Here is a 24,088-nt window from a genome sequence, read left to right as displayed (position 1 = left end):
GAATGTAAGGAACTGGAATTATGGAAGAGTTCAGACACGTGGATGAAGGTAAACTCACCCGGGCTCGGACCTCACACTGCCTCAGACGACACTTCTGACGGATTTTGTTGGGACCGCCGAACTTTTTCATGTCTTTACAGAAGTCGCACTGAGCGCAGTCCTCTGTTCGTAGACAGGCGTCGCATTCACCGCACATCCGAGCAGAACGCTTTATCTGAAAGAAAGAAAGATAGATAGATAGAACGACAGAACAATAGATAGAACGATAGAACGATAGAATGATAGATAGATAGATAGATAGATAGATAGAACTTTAAATCATACAACCAAACCATTTAAAGGGTTCATATTTCTCTAAACCCACTTTTCTTAGTCTGTGGTTCATTTCTTTGTGTATTTGGACTCTGATAGTTCATACAGTTTGAATTTGAACCCTCCAGCTGCTGCAAAACTATATTTCTATTCATTTTGGCTAAAATTGAGTGGATTTCTACAACCCATTTCATTTCCTGCTTAATGTGTTACATCTATAACTACAGTCTACTCTCGTTAAACCGCCCGCCGTTATACCGCCATTTCCGCTTATCGCCATCCGCCAGCCCAGTTCCATGCACAAACAACACTTATACCATTGATTTCCCAACCGTTATACCGCCAGTGGCGCGGCACCTCCGAGGTGCGCCGCCGTGGCACCTCCGAGGTGCGGCTCCCAGTGTTGTCTTTTCCGTGGAAACCGGGTCGAAATGGCTCTTTGAGTGTTAAAGGTTGCCGATCCCTGCCTTACAACATAACAGAATCAAGATTTATTTAGAAACGCAATTAGAACGGGTTAACGGAGGCAGCATAGACATCATATAGTAAAGACATGCACATTATGGACGCAACCCGTTGTAACGCCATTTTCGCTATACCGCCAATTTGGCCGTGAACGGAAGTTGGCGGTATAACGAGAGTGGACTGTAGTTACATCCTGACATTTGCACATATAAGGTCCAGACTTCACACGAATATTTCTCCGAGTACGACACAATTGTTTGTCAGTAGCAGCGGTTGTTGTAAAAACTGAAAATATGTTGTTGGTTGAACGGGACAGAGCAGCACAGTCCACAACCTGGAGGGGGCGGGGCATGAAGGGGCTCATTTGCATTTAAAGGGCCATCGCTCCAAACCACCTTTCTGGTGTCATTACTCAGAAATAGGGTTGAAGATGGACCTGTGGAGTTGAATGAATGAAGAATTCAGACCCAAGCAGAGCATTTACAGTTGATGGAGACCACAGGGAAATGTTGGAAAAGGAAGAATTCAATAAAAGAAAAATAGCAAAATATCACTCCTTTAAGTTGTATTAAGTTGTATGTATTTTTTTCCCAATTTTCAGCTTTCAGTTCTCCTAAGGTTGCCTTGAAGCAGACGTGTCAAACACATGTCTAAGAAGCAGCTGAAACCCAGACATGTAACAGTTATAACGTAAACTACTGAATGTACAGCTGAAAAGTACAGCTGGTTGCCTGGTTACCTGCGAGCCCCGCCTCCTGTCAATCTTGGGCTGTGGGGTGGAGCCTCCGTCCCCTTCATGCTTCTCCTCCCTCTCTGGCTCCGCCTCCTTCTCCTTGGTCTTTTTGGGACGGTATTTGATTTCCAGGGACGGATCTTTGTCTGTGGAGGAGACGGAACAGCTGAAACGCTACAGATGTGATGAAAACGTGGACTCAGTTACAAGAAGGTGTGAGGTTAGTTGGTTTTAGCTAAACTTTGAGTTTCTACCCACAGACAGTCAAATGTGTGGATCCTCCAAGATAAGGGGGGAATACTCAGGCCCCACGCACTTTACCTCATGTACATTTTAGACAGTATTTACTATTGTGTAATGTATTTATTTTGTATTTATTGCATATACATTACATTTTATTGGATCACGTCTTTTATTGGACTTATATATTTTTTTATTGCAACAGAAAAGATGAGAGAGATGCTGCTAAATTACTTTTTAATACAGCATAACGATCACAATAAAGACCTATTCTGTTCTATTCTGTATAATTTAAAGTGTCACACAGATTGTAGCATAATTTTATGATACATTCCAAATGGCTGTTAAGTAGATGTACAGTAGGTTGTTGATAGTTTTTGTTTGATGGTTTATTTTAATCATCATTGGACAAACAGTATATATCTATTTATTTATTTATATAGTTATGTACATAGTCATTAGAGTTTTATTGCTATTGTTATTACTTTAAATTGTTTGTCTTTTGCACAGCCTTTACGCATGAACATTTTTTCTTGCAATTTATTCTGTTGCTGCCTTGATCATTGAATTTCCACGTTGTGGCATCAATCTAATCTAATCTAATCCAGTCTAATTCAATCTAATCTAATCCAATCCAATCTAATCTAATCCAATTTGATCTAATATAATCCACTCTAATCTAATCTAATCCACTCTAATCTAATCTAATCCAATCTAATCCAATTTGATCTAATCTAATCTAATCCACTCTAATCTAATCCAGTCTAATCTAATCTAATCTAAAATAGTCTAATCTAATGTAATCCAGTCTAATTTAATCTAATCCAATCCAATCTAATCCACTCTAATCTAATCTAATCTAATCTAATCTAATCCACTATAACCTAATCCACTCTAATCTAATCTAATCAAATCTAATCTAATCTAATCTAATAAATTCCATACTTTTCTTTCAGAACATTAGACTTCTGCATAAACTCTTTGTAGATTTTACTTTTCAGGCTGAAGAAAACAAAGACTTTATCCAATCACAGGTTTTTTCAGATGGGTAGGAGGGTTCAATTTGTGACTGACAGCTGCATTTACCAATCTCTGATCAGATTCCCTCAGATCTGACCTGGACGTGGCTCCACTGTTCTACTCAACAGGGAACCTTTGAAAAGTGTCTTCATTTTTCCATAAACAGCACGAAACAACGTCAGGTTCGTCTCACATGTATTCTTCCAATTTGGACTGAGATCAGAGAGCCACAGAGGGACGGTACGTATTCTAAAGTTCTGGCGTTTTCCTCTGTTTCATTCCTGCTGCTTTAATCCACGACCACAGACAGAACTGTGTTTTGTCATGTTTTGCCAAATTTCAGTAAATGTCTGCGTGGGTTCTCTCTGAGGACTCCAAAGTCCTTCCACTGTCCAAACACATCAGACAACTGGTCAAACTAAATCACATGTAGGTGGGAGTGTGACAGCATCGTTAATTAATTAATCATTTGTATGTTTCTGTAATGGTTAATACAAAAGTGTACAGAAGCCTTTTAACTGAAATTATATTTTTAATGCTAAAATATAACTATTATTGTTATCTACGAATTTTCATATTTACTGTTTTACAAAAAAAGCACATTATTATTAATTCTTGATTAAAATATTATAGTTATTTATTTGCAGTCTTGAACAGAAACATGGTTGAATGTTATGCATGATTTAATTCTGATTCATGATTTGGCTCAAATTTGAGAATAAAAAGGTGAATTCAGGTTGAAATTTGTCATTCTTGTTGAAAATGATAAAATATCAGTTCAGTGAAAATGAAACCGTCACATTGAACACAAACAGGGAAAGGCGGTTTCATAAATGTGTTCATGTCTGTACTGATCATGTCTGTACTGTTGATGTAAGTGAGACACTGACCTCTGCAGGACGGACAGTACCACACTCTGATGGCTTTAGCTGCTTTCTCTGACACGCCGATGCAGTCGCCGTGAAACCACTCAGTGCAGCTGTCGCACCCTCTGACAGACACACAGACAGACAGACAGACAGACGGGTTACTGTTACTGATAAACAGACAGACAGACAGGTTAGTGTTACTAATAAAAAGACAGACAGACAGGTTAGTGTTACTAATAAAAAGACAGACGGGTTAGTTTTACTGACAGACGGACAGATAGACGGGTTAGTGTTACTGATAAAAAGACAGACAGAGACAGACAGGTCTGTGTTACAGACAGACAGACAGACAGGTCTGTGTTACAGACAGACAGACAGAAACAGACAGACAGGTCTGTGTTACAGACAGACAGACAGGTTAGTGTTACAGACAGACAGGTCTGTGTTACAGACAGACAGACAGACAGGTCTGTGTTACAGACAGACAGACAAACAGGTCTGTGTTACAGACAGACAGACAGAGACAGACAGACAGGTTAGTGTTACAGACAGACAGGTCTGTGTTACAGACAGACAGACAGACAGGTCTGTGTTACAGACAGACAGACAGAGACAGACAGGTTAGTGTTACAGACAGACAGGTCTGTGTTACAGACAGACAGACAGGTTAGTGTTATGGACAGACAGGTCTGTGTTACAGACAGACAGGTCTGTGTTACAGACAGACAGGTTAGTGTTATGGACAGACAGACAGACAGACAGGTACAGGACGTCCTGTCTTACATCATGAAACAGTTGATGTCTGGTTTCCGGCAGACGCAGTAGACAGGAGCGTTGGGCGTTTCCACGGCGACCTCTCCTCCTCCTTCCTCTCCTCCACCTCCTCTCCCTCCTTCTCCCTCCTCTTCCTCCTCTGGTCCTCGTTCTGCTCCTGCAGCTTCTTCAGCCTGAAAAACAAAACACAAATACATCAGGACATGAGACATTTGGTTTAATTTGACATAAAATACTTTTTTTTTTAAATACAATTTCTCAAAAATCTATTAAAAATTATTTTAAATTTCTGCTTGACACTGACCTACAAAAACATTCTGATTATACTGTTAAATTTGTTGCATATTTGGTTGATTTTCTTCACTATTTTTTCATGTTGTGGGTTCTTTTCAGTTGTTGCCTAATGTGTTTATTCAGTTGAGACTTTTTCATGTATTTAATTCAAGCAAAAACTCTATTTTTCAAAGTTTAAAATGATTTTTTTTTAAGAATTGTTACCCTTTGTTTCAAATATACTGACTTCAGATTTGGTTCTTCCATTATTTATTTTATTTATCAGGATCAACAAACAGATTTATAACTTAACTGAATATTTGACAAGATCTGCAAACTCTGTCTAGTTTTGCTTTAGCAAGAGACGTATGAAGTTTTATTGACAGTTCTGCAAAAAAAACCCATTGTATAGTATCATAGACCTCTCTGTTCTTAATGAATTAATGCTTAATTAAGGTTTTTGTACATGTGAACACTAGAAAAAATATCAATTGTTTCCTCCATCCTGAATCATAAATACTAATTATAGGAATTATAGGAACATAACAGTAGCAAATATAAAGGAGTCTGTGTATGCCATGTAATAAAAAATAACTTAAAATTATTTACTTTTACATAAAATTATGATTAAATACATCCAACAAACAACACCTGACTGATTCATAAAGAATATTACGGCTAAAATTTCCTTAGGGGGTCAAATGAGTGGCCATTTTTGTCAAAAAAAAAGTTGTCATAAATGCATAGAACTGTGTGTAAATAATGCTAATGCATTTGTGCACAGACTACTGATATTATTTGACAGTGGAAGCTCTATTTTCAGAAATATTGGATTTGGAATAGCACGTGTCTGTGAAAACTTTTGCTGGTGGACGGACGTGACATTACCCATGATGCTCTGGTCAGTACCAGTACTTTATTAGTAATAAACTTATAGACTTACTATTGCTAATTCTCCTCTTATTCATAAATGTTAGTATTGTGGATCTAAAACAATAACAGCTGACACAAAAACACTAAATGTGTCAGTGGACGGATGTGACATGGTTGTTGTGGATCCCATCATACTGATGCTCTGCAGCCATGTCACCGTTTACACTAATGATCCCTGTGTAAAAAACAGGATCAGAATTATTTATTGTATAGTTTATCATCAGACTAAAGAGTAAATAACAATATAGAATTGTTATTTCTTTATAAAAATGCTTATTATTATATGAATATTTCGATATTTGGCAATGTATTTATAGATGTAGTATAAAATTTGTAACAATAATAATACTATGTCGTGTAATTTTTTTTTTTTTTATTTATGTCTTGTCTCAGATGTTTTGTTTTGTTCTGTTTTATATTGTGCAAAAATCTAAATAAAAAGTAAAAAAAAAAAAAAAAAAAAAAGCTTATTATTAGAAAACTGTTGATTTCAAAAGTGACATGTGACATTCTTAATGTACAGGGTGGGGAAGCAAAATGTACAATATTTTGAGGCAGGGATTGAAAGACAGTGTATGACCAATTAGTTTATTGAAAGTCATGAGAATTTATTTGCCACAAGAAAATGTACATAATAGAAAATGTTTTTATTCTATGTGTCCTCCTTCTTTCTCAATAACTGCCTTCACACGCTTCCTGAAACTTGTGCAAGTGTTCCTCAAATATTGGGGTGACAACTTCTCCCATTCTTCTTTAATAGTATCTTCCAGACTTTCTGGTAATAGTTTTGCTCATAGTCATTCTCTTCTTTCCATTATAAACAGTCTTTATGGACACTCCAACTATTTTTGAAATCTCCTTTGGTGTGACGAGTGCATTCAGCAAATCACACACTCTTTGACGTTTGCTTTCCTGATTACTCATATGGGCAAAAGTTTCTGAAAAGGTATGGATAATAGTGTTAGGTATGATTATGACATCAGTATATGTTTGGTTTCAAAACAACTGACGTAGTGTCTGCTGAGAAAAAACAACTAAATGTTCATTGTAAATTTTGCTTCCCCACCCTGTATGTATTGGCGTAACATAAGCAGGATGGATCAGCACCATACTCCAGATTGAACCTGTAAAAATAAAACATGTGATATGTAGGAGAGAATCTGGTAAGAAAAACTGGGGAATCTAAAAGAAAAGAATATTTGTTTTTCAGGTAAATTCAGTTCAAATATAACTTGTGACATGAAAATATAACATTAATTGTGATGAAATTGGACATTTTTTACCTGAAAACATAGTTCATATGAGCATCAACATGTTGAACAGAACTGAAATCCTGTACATTTGCAGAACTTGCATTTACCAACACAAAGTTCCTTTGGCGATTCACTCATATTGGTTTCTTAAGCACAAAGACAGAAATAAAACCTCTAAGCAAATTTTAGTCAATTATAATGAACTAACAGTGATTATGGCAGGTTTCACTATTTTCCAAAGTAATAACTAAGTAACAGAAGTAATTTATTACTCAGCCTTAATAGTAGATTTTAATGTACTATTAACACTCAGTTGATTTAAATCCAGGTTCCAGACCCACCTGTTCTCAGCTGCATTTGAAGAGTTTTTATTCATCAGTTCAGATCTGTACTATTCCTTTTAAGCTAAAAGTTTTTATCTGTTTTATCTGTTTTACCTATTTATCTGATTTTTGTTTGTTTGTTTGTTTGTTTGTTTTTCTCATGCCTTCTGCTGTAATGCTTTTAATGTTTTATGTAAAGCACTGTGAATTGTCTTGTACATGAAATGTGTTATAGAAATAAAGCTGCCTTGCCTTAATAATATGTGTATTTGTACTAAAGATACATGTTGAATTCATCACATTTTCCTTGTAGTAAAGTATTTGTACTTTCAGTTAAATTCCTGATCTGTTGTTTTCACCTATTTTATTAGTAATAAAAACTGACATTTACACTTTCTTTTTCTAGGATTATTTACAGCACTTTAAGGAGAAAAATCAGGGAATATTAGGTCCATTAATTTCCATTCTTATTCTTAATAAATACTATAGAATACAGATGTGACTGACTATGTAAAGATAATTAATACAATAATAATCAAATGAATGCAGAAACTGAAAAAGTCCTTCCACTTTCCTCATGCATGTCTGTTTTTCCTGCAGGTTTGTTCCTTTTGCTGGTTTTCCTGCTGCTGCTGTGGAAGATGCTGCAGGTTTTTCTGCTGAATTCTTCTCAAACCCACTCGTGTCTGAACAGAAGGAGCCGCAGACTCACCATCATGAAGCTGTCCGTGTCTTCACAACCTTCTCCTTAAACCTACATCACACACCGGGTTTCATTTCACTGCTTTTTCGGTTTTTTAGCCCCAAAAAATCTGCACAAATCTCTTTGTTTCCGTTTCGTCTTCTTCTTCTTCGCTGAAGGAAATAAAGCGGCGGCAGATGGAGCAGAGCGGCGACACCTGGTGGACGAACGGTGGTACTGCAGGTCAACATGAACAGGTTATCACAATGAACAAAATGAAGTAATATTCTAGTGTTTTCACCCATTTAAAAGTTAGAAATATTTTTGTGGCGAGATTTAAACAAAATTTTTACTACAAATAAACCATTACAAGTGATTTATCAGTATTTCTTATAATATTATCGTCACTTTTTTTTTACTTTTTAATGATCATGCATTTTTATTTTATTTATTTATTTTTTTTACTTGTCTTATCCAGCATCCTAACAGTAGAATGGTAGTCTGGCTCCTTTTGGTGCTGAACAAATTTGCTTTGCCAAAGGAAACTCCATAAAGTATATGAGACTCCCCTTGATATTCTACTGTCTTTATGAACCACATTTTTACTTGACATGGAGGAACGGGTGGGGTGTGTGTGTGTGTGTGTGTGTGTTTTTGTTTGTTTGTTCTTGTTGTTTGGGGGTGGGGTAGAACAAGGAAGAAGAAGATGGCAAAGACGCTCACAAGAAAATATCAAAAATACAAACAATAACATGTGTTCAGAGAACGTAAACCTCCGCCAAGCACCCTGAACAGTGTGCATGTGTGGATCGACTGTTTCTGTTTAAATTCAACAGTTTCCAGGTTGTTCCATACAGCAGAAACAGCTGAAGCTTGGTACCACTCATGTGTTTGTCAAATTATATTAAATTCCAATCAATATTTGTTGAGTTCTAATGAAAAATGTGTCACAAATGGGATTTTCAGTGTTAAATGTAAATGTCCACAGAGTCCACATTCCACAGTGGATGTGGACAATTTTGTGCCAGATACAAGATATTGTTCTAAGCTACGGGTGGATCAAATTGGAGGCTAATCGGAGTCGTTTTGAATTTTTTAATGAATTTTGGAAAATTGCTCAACGATGAGAGATAGGAAAATTGTAGATTTTGTGACCTGCTGTGACCTTGAACTTTGGCCTACTAGGCCCAAAATTTAACACGTTGGTCCCAGGGCCTAGGCCTATCTGTGGGGACAATTTGGAAAAGATGGTTGGAATAGTTTTCCTGTAAAGTTGCTAATAAACAAACACGCAAACAAACAAACACACAAACACACAAAGCAAAGTGATCACAATACCTCCTGGGTTGAGGTAACAACCATAGTGACAATTATAATGGTAACAATATTAAAATAGAATCAAATATTTTCCTATATTTAATTTACTGATCATGCAGATGTCAACAACAGGAAGAATATTGGTAAAATTACACTTGTTTTTCGTAAATGCAGAGTAAATTCAAAGATTTTTACATAAGAGCAAAGAAAATTGACTTTTTCAGCAAAATATATCATTCACTGAATGTAAAACAAGTACCCCCATCCACTGTCATTGATCCAACCCCATGGGTTTTACTGGTGAAATAATGTTATAGAAGATGACAGTGTTTCCACGGTAACTACAGAGCCTCTGAATGTCCAAATGGATCATATCTGATGACCATGAAAAGATGAGTAACTGTATTTTTCATCAATAATTTACATGTATTAATAGGATTAGTGGTTGAAAAGTTAATAAACATTTTGTATCAGTTGATGTTTTTGGTCACCGGTGGCTGTTTAGGTCTTTGAGGGTTATGAGATACTTACAAAAACTTTTCCTCATGGTTGCAAATACAAAAAAAAATCATAAAAGAAAGCAGAAGTTTCATGGTTGTCATGCTTTTGTGTAATAATGTCACCAAAACCACCTAAAGAAGAAGAATGAACTAAATACACATCAATGGTTTTATAGGTTTTTCACATATCGAACATATTATGGTATGGTGACACCACACCTGTTTTTTTTTTCATCAGTAACTCTATGATAGCTGTCATTTTTGAGGTGATTAAAGTTCTAAAGTTGGAAGGTGTAAATTTAACCCAAACATCCATTGGTGACCAAAACCATCTACTGATCGAAACTGTTTAATACCTGTTGATCCACTAATCCTATCAAGACATGTCAGTAATTGTTGTAAAATACAGTTTATCATCTTTTCATAGTCATCAGATATGACCCATTTGGATGTTCAGAGGCTTCGTAGTTACCATGGAAACACTGTCATCTTCTACAACATTAATTCACCAGTAAAACCCATGGAGTTGGATCAATGACAGTGGATGGACACACTAGTTTTTATATTCAGTTAATGATCAATTTTACTGAAATAGTCACTTTTCCCTCAATTTTCTCTGTTTTTGATAGAAGGACATTCAGCTTTAAAGTGAGCTTTTATGGACATCAGTCATAATCTGTAAATTAAGTTTAGGAAAATACCAGATTTTCATTCAAGAATGCAAAATACTGAGCATAATATAAGGATAAACAGTCATAAATCACTTAAGAAAAGTTAAAAATGGAGTAGAAACTCATTTGGGAACTGCCACAAAAGGTCATGGGTTAAACTGACTCAAGAGTTAGCAAATAATTTCACACCTTAAATAAATCAGAGAATTCACAGGTAATTTAGTGATATCCCTAAAATTTTAGTCTTGACTGTTCATAGAATAAAATCCTGAGTTCTTTTAGTCTAAGACAGATTAAAAAGATGCTCAAAAACATTAATATTGACAACTATGAGCCTGGATAAACAGTTAATTCAGTTGTTTTTATGTGAGTTTTCAGCTGGTGCAAGAGCAAGAACAGTGGAAATGCAATGTTCACTTCCAAATTAATATAAGGGTCAAGGAATCCAAATGCTGTGCAGTTGGGATAAAGTTGTGGAAAAAATTATTAGACCATCCAAAGTCATCAAAAACAATGGTTATGCAATCCAGTCCTAACTCCTGTGTGTATCATGTGACTAAAACAGACAGAAAAGAAAACATGGAATGTCTAAAAGCACTGTTTTTGTCAGTCCAATGACATAGATATTGATGGAAGAACTGAAGTGATTTTGGTTATTATCAAGAAAACATGTTAAATGGATAGATATCAGCTCTGAAATTAAACTACTATGAGCTATTTTTGCTGGTATCATTATATTTGTCCAAACACATGTACCTTTAGTTGGACCAGGCATTAAAATGAACAAGAAATTGAAGAAAACAAGGGTTTCCGCGACTGTACACAATCACCATCTGAATAATTTTTGTGTGATACATGCATGTTCCTGTTCTTTAAATGCAACAAACTATGACATTTATTGACAAGAAGACTCGATTTGAGCGAACAAATATGCAAATGTACAAATGCTGGCACAAAAAGTTCAATTTTCATCACTTCTGTTTCTTTTTTGTTGTTTTCATGCACTAATATCTACAGGGTATTTCACATACATGTACAGTTTACGGTGAGTTAGCATGTTCTCCAGACCTGTTGTATTTAATCTGAAATGTATTGTTTTATTATTTAAGATATTTTTGGTTGAACTTAGACAAGACTATGCATTTCCAAACATTTGAAAAGGAATATTGCATGAATTTTTTTTTTTTAAAGATTCACCTTCTCGTTCTAATGAGTACTAGAGTGTTTATTTAATTATTTCAGTTTGTGTATTTTGTGTGGATTTGGATTTTATTAAAGATGAGGTGATTCTCTGAACATCCAGCAGGAGGCAGCACTGAATCAATAAAACTCCATCATCTGTCATTGTTAACTTTTATTATTATGGCGATTTATAAAATTAGAAAACATAAGAATAGCTTTTTTTTTTTTTTTTTTTTTTTTTTTTTTTACCACTTTTATCAGATAGAAACTAAATTCTGAGTTTGGTTTTATTAAGTTAAAACCATGTTAGTTTGAGTAGAATCGTTTGGGAAACTTATAAAAACACAGAAATATTATCTAAACATTAGTCAGGCGCATGTTTGTGCTATTTATAAGTGATAACGTGTCTTAAAGTGGACATGTTGTGTGTTTTGTGTGTCTGTGTTGGTCTGTGAAAGTGTTTCTGTGTGAAGGAAGGGCAGGGGAAGGCGTGACGCGCATGCGCACTGAGCAGGCGGTCCAGCGAACTTATTTAGAAACGACAACAGTAAAAGACAAAAAATCATCTGAAGGAGAGAGAAAAGGATAATACTGTCCAAGCAGGTAAGAAAACACATATTTTCATGTTTTATCCTGGTTACAGACTGTGTTTACAGTGTTTATTTCTGTTCCACAGCCTGATTTTATTGTGTAATAATTCCAAAACTGAGACAATGTAATAATGTAACTGGCACAAGTATCAGCTGCTGTAAACTGGCATTATAATACTGTGGTTTAGTATAAAGGTACAGGATTGATTTTTTTCTTTTCTTTTTTTTTCTTTTCTTTTTTTAATCTAATTTCTTATTATGAGAATTGAATATTTTATTTTCTAAAAGTACAAATAAGAAATCATGTGTAAGTATTTCTACTCATTCCAGACTAATGAGAAAACGTCTTCTATCACCTGTTCCTGTCAGATTATTATTCAAATCAAACCAAAAACACCCTCTGATCATAAATATTAAAATGTTCATAGTGTTCAATGCTTTTTATTTACATATATTGTTAAATATGATAATATTTAAGTAAGGTTTTATGGAATTGTCCAGAATATTCCAGTTTTACTCCCTGTTGGGACTGAATGATAAGGAAATTTTTATTTTTTATTTTTTGCTTTAGTTTTTATTATTTATGTATCTATTAAATTCATTTATTTATTTATTTATTTGCTTGTTTGGTTTTTTGAGTGTTTAATGTTTTCATAAGTTGAAGACACAAAATATTGTTCTTTATCATAACTATACATTATAAATGCACAGCGTCAATAACAACAGAAAGTCTAGGGAAGGTAACAGAAGTGTATTTGTCAAAAATCAAATTGTATAAAATAAAATTAAACACTAATACCAGGCTGGAGAAACTCACAGTGAATGTAGTGTCATATTATTTTAATAAAGAGGTGACTGAGTTTGTGATTTTTCTTAAACAAAATCTTTCAGTTTTGATCTAATTGCTTTTATTCACGTACTAAAATACACATATACCACATGTATGATGCATCCATGTTATGCTGTTTAAAATCCATAACTAAAATTATAAAAATGAAATACACATGTACTTTCATATATGGGCATTATTTACTTAAAAGGTAAATTTCCGTTGATGATCATCATCATTTCATTTGAATATTTGGACCATCTGCAGAGTTTTAGTCTGTTTATGGATAGAGGTAGACTGATATATTGATTAGCCTAAATTTGTTTTTGAAAGTCGATATTTGATCAGTAGTAAAAATGTTATAAGATATTTGATCAGTCATTGTGTGGGCAGCACTTGAACTTCAGTAAATGTCAAACGTATACTATGTGTATGTGTATTAATGATTTCATTTATATTGCTGCGTAAAAATCTTAATTATCTGAGTGTTTCATTTGTATTTTATGGTCAATGTGCTTTAAAAGAAAAAAAAAATCAAATATCGGCTGTAGATATCGGCCATCAGCTGACCAATTTTTTAAAAATCAGCTTCAGCCGTGGAAAAACACATATCGGTCGACCTCTATTCATGGACTAGCAGCTGACTAGTCATGGTTTTAAATCATATAAATCATTATTATTGTTATTATTAGGATGGATGTGACGCCACACAACTCTACCATCAATCAAGGCGGAGCCAACAAGAGCCAAAACCAATCAGAATGCATCTCGAGTCAGCCGACAGCCAATGGCATCCTCCCGCATCACAACACAGGTAAGACGAATCATCATCTACTCCTTAAAAGAAAAACAAAACAAAACAAAAAAAAACAGATGTTGATGCATCTGACTGGTCGATCACATCTGGATCCGCATCTGGATCCGCATCCGGCCGCATAAAGCCACTTCCTGTCTCAGGACGTCAGTTGAGGGTCACAGGCAGGATGTCCTCCAGCTTTAACACGACGGGACACGACAGGACGCAGGATCAGAAAGCAGAAGAAGACGTTACACCATGTGATTTGGGTTTTGAAGCATCTACGACTTCATTCATCTGAACTTCAACCTGTTGAGCTCATCAGTCGAAAAATCAGGATGTGGTTGGATCCATCTACAGCTGAATCTGAGAGAAAAGTGGACACAGTGTTTCAGATTTGGTTCATCCTCAGTAACATCTGTATTAAGCTTTGGCGAACAAATGTAAGAGCTTTTAGGAACAGTTTCAAAATCAGATGCTGTTAATGAGGAGGTCTGATGACACAAAGAAATACTTCAAATCCCAGCATGCACCAGAGGACTAGGATACTGAATGAATGAATGAATGAATGAAATCTTTAGTTCGAACATGTAGACAGTGAAATAAAAACAAAAATCAACCAGCAAAATGTAAGTGCTGGTACAAAAATGATTGATAAGCAAACAAACCACAATAAATAAATAAATAAATAAATAAAAATAGTAATAATAAATAATGAATAATAGTAATAATAAGAAGATAAATAAAACAAATGAAATGGAATTATACATGTTCGAAAAGGAGTAGGAAGAAGTAAAAACTTATGTACTCCTACCCCCAATTTCTATTCCTTATAATTACTGTACAGCAATTATTATTTTGTATGAATATCAATATAATAATGATAATAATAATAATAATAATAATAATAATAATAATAATAACAATTGTCCAACAATATCACACATCCTCTTTTCTATATACACTAATATGATAATACCCATTTAATACTTATCCTACCAGATATTAATACCAGATATTAATAAAAACAAAAAAAAAAACCCAGAAAAACAAAACAAATAAAAACACATATACATATATAATATAAATACATCTGATATTCTGAGGAAGCCAGAGTGCATTGTGGGAGATGTAATGTGGCATGTGCTTGTACATAGTTATTCTGAGTCTGGTCTGATAGTGAAAGGGTCAGAAATAACTCCTAAGCCCCGCCCCCTCCATGATAATCAATGAGACTCTGGTCCAAATAAAATCTGAGAGTACACGTCAAATACGTTTTTCTCATGAGTGATGGTGTTTTAGGTGGATTTAATTTGTGTTGAAATCGTCATCAGTCATTAAAGGTTATTTATTGGTGGCGTTATTAATAACAGGTGATTGACAGCAAGGTTAGTATCATTAATTAAAATTAACAAAATGACAAAAACTGGAATTAACTGAAATAAATAAAACTAAAATTAAAAGAAAAAATTATAACTAACTGAAACTGTATGGTGTGCTTACAAAACTAACTAAAATGTATAAAAATTATGGATAAAATTCCCTTTGTTTTCGTCTTTGTTGATGTCGGATTGATATGAAATCGATTTATTTTGACTGAGCAGTTTTAGCTGGTGCCACCGTACGACACTTCACTTTCCGTCACTTGTCGTTTCGAGTCGGCTTTCTGTCCCCACTATACCGGGCAACATGGTACAAAAAAATGGCAGAAAGCAGCAGAGTCCTGTATGGGATTTCTTTGAATATAACGGCAAGGAAGGTAAAAAAATATGACAAAACTAAAACTAAACTAAAACTTAACATTTAGAAAAAAACGAAAACTAGAAAAAACTAGCAAACCTGCACCAAAAACTAATTAAAACTAACTGAATCAGAGAAAAAAAGGCAAAAGTAAATAAAATTAAACTATAATGAAAAATCCAAAACTATTAGAACCTCAACAGCTGTTCTGACCAGTCACTCCAGCTGTTGAGTTTCCATGACGACCTCTGTGAGAGCTCAGGTTACATGTGTTCACCTGGACCAGCAGCAGTTTTCTGAGGTTTCTACTCATGTCATCCCGTAGCAGAGGCCCCTCCCCTTCTCTCTGATAGGACGGAGGATGGTGACATCGGCAGTGATGACTCTGTGACTGACAGCTCCTCCACCAACGATGTCTGTTTGCTCCAGCCCGCCCACTCTGCCTCAGCACCGCCTCAGAGGAAGCAGACAGGTGAGAGTCCACCTGAGCCCACCTGAGTCCACTTTAGTCCACCTGAGTCCACTTTAGTCCACCTGAGTCCACTTTAGTCCACATGAGTCCACATGAGTCCACCTGAGTCTACCTGAGTCCACCTGAGCCCACCTTAGTCCACCTGAGTCCACTTTAGTCCACCTGAGTCCACTTTAGTCCACCTGAGTCCACTTTAGTCCACATGAGTCCACATGAGTCCACCTGAGTCTACCTGAGTCCACACGAGTCCACCTGAGTCCACTTTAGTCCACCTGAGTCCACTTTAGTCCACCTGAGTCCACTTTAGTCCACATGAGTCCACATGAGTCCACCTGAGTCTACCTGAGTCCACATGAGTCCACCTGAGCCCACCTTAGTCCACTTTAGTCCACATGAGTCCACCTGAGCCCACCTGAGTCCACATGAGTCCACCTGAGTCCACTTTAGTCCACCTGAGTCCACATGAGTCCACCTGAGTCCACTTTAGTCCACCTGAGTCCACATGAGTCCACCTGAGTCCACTTTAGTCCACTATAGTCCACATGAGTCCACTTTAGTCCACTTTAGTCCACTTTAGTCCACATGAGTCCACATGAGTCCACCTGAGTCCACATGAGTCCACTTTAGTCCACCTGAGTCGACATGAGTCCACCTGAGTCCACTTTAGTCCACTTTAGTCCACATGAGTCCACTTTAGTCCACTTTAGTCCACATGAGTCCACCTGAGTCCACCTGAGTCCACATGAGTCCACTTTAGTCCACCTGAGTCCACCTGAGTCGACATGAGTCCACCTGAGTCCACTTTAGTCTACATGAGTCTACCTGAGTCCACATGAGTCCACCTGAGTCCACTTTAGTCCACATGAGTCTACCTGAGTACACCTGAGTCCACATGAGTCCACTTTAGTCCACATGAGTCTACCTGAGTCCAACTGAGTCCACTTTAGTCCACATGAGTCCACCTGAGTCCACCTTAGTTTACCTTAGTCCACATGAGTCTACCTGAGTCCACTTTAATCCACGAGTCTACCTGAGTCCACCTGAGTCCATTTTAGTCCACCTTGGTCTACTTGAGTCCACCTTAGTTTCCCTGTGTCCACATGAGTCCACCTTAATCTACCTGAGTCCATCTTAGTCCACCTTTGTCCACCTTAGTCCACATGAGTCCAGTTTAATCTGCCTGAGTCCAGCTTAGTCCACCTAAGTCCACCTGAGTCCACCTTAGTCCACATGATTCCACTTTAGTCCACTTCAGTCCACCTGAGTCCACCTTAGTCCACCCTAGTCCACATGAGTCTACCTGAGTTGACCTTAGTCCACCTTAGTCCACCTGAGTCCACCTGAGTCCACCTTAGTCCATCCTAGTCCACATGAGTCTACCTGAGTTGACCTTAGTCCACCTTAGTCCACCTATGTCCGCCTTAGTCCACCCTAGTCCACATGAGTCTACCTGAGTCAACTTTAGTCCACCCTAGTCCACATGCATCTACCCAAGTCCACCCGAGTCCACCTTAGTCCACCTGAGTCCACCTTAGTCCACCCTAGTCCACATGAATCTACCTGAGTCCACCTGAGTCCACCCTAGTCCACATGAGTCTACCTGAGTCAACTTTAGTCCACCCTAGTCCACATGAATCTACCTGAGTCCACCCTAGTCCCCCTGAGTCCACCTGAGTCCATCTTAGACCACCTCAGTCCACCCTAGTCCACATGAATCCACCTGAGTCCACATGAGTCCACCCTAGTCCCCCTGAGTCCACCTGAGTCCATCTTAGACCACCTCAGTCCACCCTAGTCCACATGAATCCACCTGAGCCCACATGAGTCCACCCTAGTCCACCTGAGTCCACCTTAGTCCACCCTAGTCCACATGAATCTACCTGAGTCCACCTGAGTCCACCCTAGTCCACATGAGTCTACCTGAGTCAACTTTAGTCCACCCTAGTCCACATGAATCTACCTGAGTCCACCCTAGTCCCCCTGAGTCCACCTGAGTCCATCTTAGACCACCTCAGTCCACCCTAGTCCACATGAATCCACCTGAGTCCACATGAGTCCACCCTAGTCCCCCTGAGTCCACCTGAGTCCCCCTGAGTCCACATGAGTCCACCTGAGTCCATCTTAGACCACCTCAGTCCACCCTAGTCCACATGAATCCACCTGAGCCCACATGAGTCCACCCTAGTCCACCCTAGTCCCCCTGAGTCCACCTGAGTCCCCCTGAGTCCACATGAGTCCACCTGAGTCCATCTTAGACCACCTCAGTCCACCCTAGTCCACATGAATCTACCTGAGTCCACCCTAGTCCCCCTGAGTCCACCTGAGTCCATCTTAGACCACCTCAGTCCACCCTAGTCCACATGAATCCACCTGAGTCCACATGAGTCCACCCTAGTCCCCCTGAGTCCACCTGAGTCCCCCTGAGTCCACATGAGTCCACCTGAGTCCATCTTAGACCACCTCAGTCCACCCTAGTCCACATGAATCCACCTGAGCCCACATGAGTCCACCCTAGTCCACCCTAGTCCCCCTGAGTCCACCTGAGTCCCCCTGAGTCCACATGAGTCCACCTGAGTCCATCTTAGACCACCTCAGTCCACCCTAGTCCACATGAATCCACCCTAGTCCACCCTAGTCCCCCTGAGTCCCCCTGTTGAACCCGACCCTGTCCCTCTACCTCCCCTGTGTGTCTCAGGTGTGGACAGTTTGTCGGCGTCTCCTCCTCCTGTCTGTGCTCCTCCTTCATCGTCCTCCTCTCCTCCTCCTCCTCCTCCTCCTCCTCCTCTTCGGTCGTCCACCTGTAAAAGACAGAGCTGCAGCCTTCCTCACCATCATCATCACCATCATCATCATCACCATCATCATCATCACAGCACCAATCAGAACCGTCTCTCCTCCACCAAAAGCCACACCTCCTTCAAGACGGACGCCGCCCACATTAGGGAGGTGGCCAGAGATGGTGAGCCAATCAGATCCTTTTACACCACAGTGAATAGAGTCTGACATAAGCAGTGTTTTTTTTCACATGTTTAAGAGTTTTAAATGTTTTTTAATTTAGTGTTAGTTTTTTGTTTTATTTTTTTGCATTTTAATTTAATCCTTAAAGACCTCAACAGCTTCCAACGACCCAAACCATGTACTGATCTAATCTGTTTAATACCTGCTGATCCACTAATCCTAACAATACATGTCAATAATTGGAGTAAAATACAGTTCTTCATCTTTTCATGGTCATCAGATATGACCCATTTGGACGTTCAGAGGCTCCGTAGTTACCGTGGAAACACTGTCATCTTCTACAACATTGATTCCACAGATTCATTATAATGTCTTCACTTGAGTCAATAAATAAAAGGTCAGACTTAGATAAAAATGGATTTAATATAAATATATGCTAAAGGTTAGATAAGAAAATCACAAACTTCATAAAGTTTCTGTTCAGTCATACAACAAACACTAGTTTTTCATAGCATTTTTTTCTTAATTTCTGATTAATTCAACCAAACTTAGACAATGTAAATGCAAATCTGTGACTTTAAATGAATCAGAATTAAATGATGCTGAAAAATTAAATGAACTCGGTCACTGTGAGATAAAAACCTGGTTAGAAAGGAGTATAAATTTAAATATTTGTGCTAAAATGCAGTGGGTGAAATAAGCTGCTATAGCACAGATAGTCTAAACCAGGGCTGTCAAACTCATTTTAGTTCAGGGGCCATATTCAGCTCAATTTGATCTGCAGTGGGCCGGACCAGAAAAATAATAACATAATTACCTATACATAATGACAACTCCAAACTTTTGTCTTTGTTTTAGTGTTAAAAAACCCTTTAAATTATGAAAATACTTACTTTTATAAACTATCAAAAAAAAAAACCAACCCAAAAAACCTGAAAAAACATAAATTTAAATTAAAAAACGTAAGAAAATTTAGTGCAATTTTAACAATATTATTCCTCAACTTCTCATTTGTCCATGTGCATTATGGATCAGATCTACAAAGACACTAAACACTGAGGAACAGGCAGAAAAACTGTTAAAAATGTGCATAATTTTCTTTAGACATTTCAGGTTGTTCATATTCAGGTTATTCACATTTTATTGGTACAGGATAGTTTGGAAATGTAAATATTTTCATAATTTAATGTTATTATTTGCACTAAAACAAAGGAAAAAAATTAAGTTGTTAATTCTAGATTTTTTTTTTTTTTTTTGCTTAATTGAAGATTTTTTTTTTTTTTTTTACTTAATTGAAGATGTTTTTGTCTTAATTCAAGATTTTTTTAAAAAAACTTAATTGGAGATTTTTTTGGCTTAATTCAAGATTTTTTTTGGCTTAATTGTAGATTTTTTTTTTTTAACTTAATTGAAGATTTTTTTTTTGCTTAATTGAAGATTTTTTTTTAACTTAAGTGAAGATTTTTTTTTTTGGCTTAATTCAAGATTTTTTTTTAACTTAATTGAAGAATTTTTTTTTACTTAATTCAAGATTTTTTGCTAAATTTGAGATTTTTTTTGGCTTAATTGAAGATATTTTTTACATAATTGAAGACTTTTTTTGCTAAATTGAAGATTTTTTTTACTTAACTGATATTTTTTTTTTGGCTTAATTCAAGATTTTTTTTTAACTTAACTGAAGATTTTTTTTTGCTTAATTCAACATTTTTTTTTTAACTTAACTGAAGATTTTTTTGGCTTAATTCAAGATTTTTTGCTAAATTTGAGATTTTTTTTGGCTTAATTCAAGATATTTTTTTTTACTTAATTGAAGGTTGTTGTTTTTTTTTTTTTTTTTGCTTAATTCAAGATTTTTTTTTTTTTTTTTTTTACCTTAATTGAAGATTTTTTTGGCTTAATTCAAGATTTTTTTGCTAAATTTGACATTTTTTTGGCTTAATTCAAGATTTTTTTTAAACTTAATTGAAGATTTTTTTGGCTTAATTCAACATTTTTTTTTTAAACTTAATTGAAGATTTTTTTTGGCTTAATTCAAGATTTTTTGCTAAATTCAAGCTAAATTTTTTTTTTGCTTAATTCAATTCAAGACTGTGGAATTTTTGCACTTGGCAAAAACATCCCAGGGGCTGAACTGGACCCTTTGGTGGGCCACAGGTTTGACACCCCTGCTCTAAAATCTGCCTAACTATCCGTCCACCTTTACTGTTCTATTCTTTTCCATCACAGCCGTAGTTTCTGTCAAACAGACGGTGAACACACAGTTTTCCTCTGACGGTTGAACACAGCTCTCCTCTGTTTATCAGTCCAACACCTCCAACGTGGACGTCTGCTTATCTGCCTCACACACCCAGCGATAACCCCTCCCACTATCAGCCCGTCTGGTTTCCACCAAAAACACCTCCACCCTCCACATCCCAGCAGGATCCCAGCAGCCATGTTAGTTCAGGTGTCACCAGGAGAGCACATATTTATAGTCACAGCAGCTTCGACAGGAAAAGTTTATTATTTGACTACAGCCCGGTGGCCTAGTGACGCTAAAACAAGTTCATTCTTCCTGTTCTACCTGTCATTATGGGATGTAATGAACTGTGATAGATGCTTTTCTTCTGTGAAATGGGTGCTTCTATGAAACTGGACATGGGGGCTAAAAAAATTCAAACCAGATGTAGACTAATGTTATGAAGCAAGTTTGGAAGCACTTTGGCTCTATTTTAAAGATGAATACTTACTGAAATAAAAGAGAATCTATTTTCAGATCAAACACATTTTTATATTATTTTACATTATATTTAATACAAAAATCTGCAGGCAACACAGTCAAAAGGACACGAAAATTTCGCACTACTATTTTTTTTTTTTTAAATATCTCTTTATTCTCTCACAGGTACATTTTGGGAGTTGAACTAATTATTCAAGGCAGAGTGTTTGACAAAAATGACCACTGTTGCAAATCCTTCGCGATTTATATGCGCTTAAATGGGCAGGTTCTGTATGTAACACAAGTGGACACGATGGGTTACATGCAAAACCTGGAATGAGACTGAGATTCATGAAAAACCCACATGTGTGGATTAGATAAAACACTAGGATCGACACATTTAACACAGTGTCTTTATTTAGAGTCTATAGAAGACCATTTACACAAATGTTTTGACACCTCGGGAGCTTTTCCTTTCCCAATTTTGGTCCCATTTTTGGCCCCAATATTTGATCAAAAATTCATTAATTATGGGATGGCTCAGAGCAAAAGTATAATTTTTTTCTGCATTCATATGAGGTCATCATTAGGTCCAACCTGGGGGGAAATATGTCTAAATTACTTCTATTTTTTTTTTTTTTTTGTCGGGGGGGCGGGGGGGGGGGTCTAAAAAAGATGGAAAAGTGCCAGATACCAAAATGTACCCAGTTTCATAGAAGCACCCAGGTGTAAAGCAGTACTAAAATACCTTAGTCAATGGATAGATTTGTGTTAAAATCATCTGATCGGGTTGCTTTTAATAGTTAACAGTTAATCCAGGGGCTCCCGAACTATTCCACTTCAAAACACAAATTTGACATTTCCCCCTAAATTTGACTAAAATACACCATGTCTGCATTTTGACTGACTCTTTATTAGCTTTTTATTAGATATTATTAGCGTGTCACTTTGGTGGCAGGTAATCCTTTTAAACACTAAACATTAAACTTTAAACTCTTCCACTGTCAAAACGCTGATCCACTTTTACATAATCTCATCCTGATTCATCCTAGTCTTGTCATCTTGGAATATGTCTGCGTCATCAGCAAAGAAAACATTTGCACATTTTCATGGTTAATACTACAAGGTAAATTCTCTGACGAATCTTTAAAATACGATAGTCTCTGAACGTTCAAATGGGTCATATCTGATGACCATGAAAAGATGACAAACTTCCTTTAGCCTTCCAGCAACGCTAACTCATCAAGGTTATTATCATTAACGAAAACTAACGAAATGACGAACTGAAATAAATAAAAACTATAGTTAAAAGAAAAAAACGATAACTAACTGAAACTGTATTGTGTGTTTACAAAACTAACTAAAATGTATAAAATTATGGATAAAACTCCCTTTGTTGTCGTCTTTGTTAATGTCGGACTGATACAAAAGTGATTTATTTCGCTCTAGCAATTTTAGCTAGCGGCACTATACGGTACTTCACAGTTCGTCACTTGTCGTTACTTGTGGTTTCCAGTCGTCTTCTGGTCCCCACTCTACCTGGAAACATGGAGACTAAAGTTGGGAGAAAACAGCAGAGTCCTGTCTGGGGTTTATTTGAATACGACGGAGAAGAAGAAAAAAGATATAAAAAAACTAAAATTAAACTAAAACTAAGCATTTAGAAAAAAATGAATACTAATAAAAACTAGCAAACCTGCTCTAAAAACAAATTAAAACTAACTGAATTAAAGAAAAAAAAAGTCAAAACTAAATAAAACTAAACTATAATGAAAAATCCAAAACTATTATAACCTTGTAACTCATCAGACATAACATATTGGTTTCTGATTGATTGACTGATTGATTGATTGCAGACTGTTGCGCTCACTGTGTCCTGGCCTGTCTCTTCTGCGAGCTCCTGTCCATGTGTTCGGCTTTGGGGGAGTGTCTGGCCTGCGGAGTGGGCGGGGCCGGCTGCTGCGACTCCATGGGCTGCTGCTGCTGCTGCATGGAGGCGGCGGGGGAGGCGGCCTGCACCGAGGAGGCGTGTCAGGCCGTGTTGGATTGTGGGATACTGGAGGACTGCTGCGGCTCGTCCGACTGTCTGGAGGTGTGTCTGGAATGCTGCTCCATCTGCTTCCCCTCGTAGAAACCGGCCAATCAGAGGAGAGGACAGGTGACGAGGAATAGAAATGAAGACAGACGTCGGACAGCGCGACAAACCGATTATCTTCAGTTAAAAACTAGTTGCTTCTGCTTCCTAAAGACGAAACGTAGACGCCAGGATCAGTGATGTGATTTTAATCAGCGTTTCTTTACCGAAGAATCAGTTGAATCATGTTACCGATGCACAGACGATATTGTTTGTAGCATGAACTCAGGTCTGTACAGAAGATCTGATGGTGATAACTACGATAAGTACTGATGGTTATCGGTCCGTGGTGATTTGTACACTAGAGACTAAAAAAAGAACTCT

The 24,088-nt window shown here is 37.0% G+C and overlaps 2 protein-coding genes across 3 annotated transcripts in view; one reads left to right on the top strand and one right to left on the bottom strand.

Moving 5' to 3' along the window:
- LOC115422737 (CXXC-type zinc finger protein 1-like) overlaps positions 1-8,030 on the bottom strand; it is a 31,493-nt gene extending 23,463 nt beyond the window's left edge. For both annotated transcript variants that reach the window (XM_030139245.1, XM_030139243.1), the window contains exons 1-5: positions 7,908-8,030; positions 4,423-4,586; positions 3,661-3,761; positions 1,517-1,656; positions 59-214 (exon numbers count right to left, since the gene is read on the bottom strand). In XM_030139245.1, coding sequence (XP_029995105.1) covers positions 59-214; positions 1,517-1,656; positions 3,661-3,761; positions 4,423-4,586; positions 7,908-7,913 — 567 coding nt within the window. In that variant the 5' untranslated portion in view covers positions 7,914-8,030. The remainder of the gene's footprint in view (positions 1-58; positions 215-1,516; positions 1,657-3,660; positions 3,762-4,422; positions 4,587-7,907) is intronic.
- A 4,049-nt stretch (positions 8,031-12,079) lies between these two features.
- On the top strand, positions 12,080-23,793 carry LOC115421913 (dual specificity protein kinase pyk3-like). The gene is made up of 5 exons (XM_030137919.1): positions 12,080-12,150; positions 13,659-13,780; positions 15,828-15,974; positions 18,670-18,933; positions 23,487-23,793. Exons 2-5 carry the CDS (start codon positions 13,660-13,662, stop codon positions 23,759-23,761), a joined length of 807 nt encoding a protein of 268 aa, XP_029993779.1. The 5' UTR covers positions 12,080-12,150; position 13,659; the 3' UTR covers positions 23,762-23,793.
- Positions 23,794-24,088: the final 295 nt, after the last annotated feature.

Source organism: Sphaeramia orbicularis, chromosome 7 (assembly GCF_902148855.1).
Source record: "Sphaeramia orbicularis chromosome 7, fSphaOr1.1, whole genome shotgun sequence".
NCBI classification, from domain to species: Eukaryota; Metazoa; Chordata; class Actinopteri; order Kurtiformes; family Apogonidae; genus Sphaeramia; species Sphaeramia orbicularis.
This window is presented reverse-complemented; position numbering and strand designations above follow the sequence as displayed.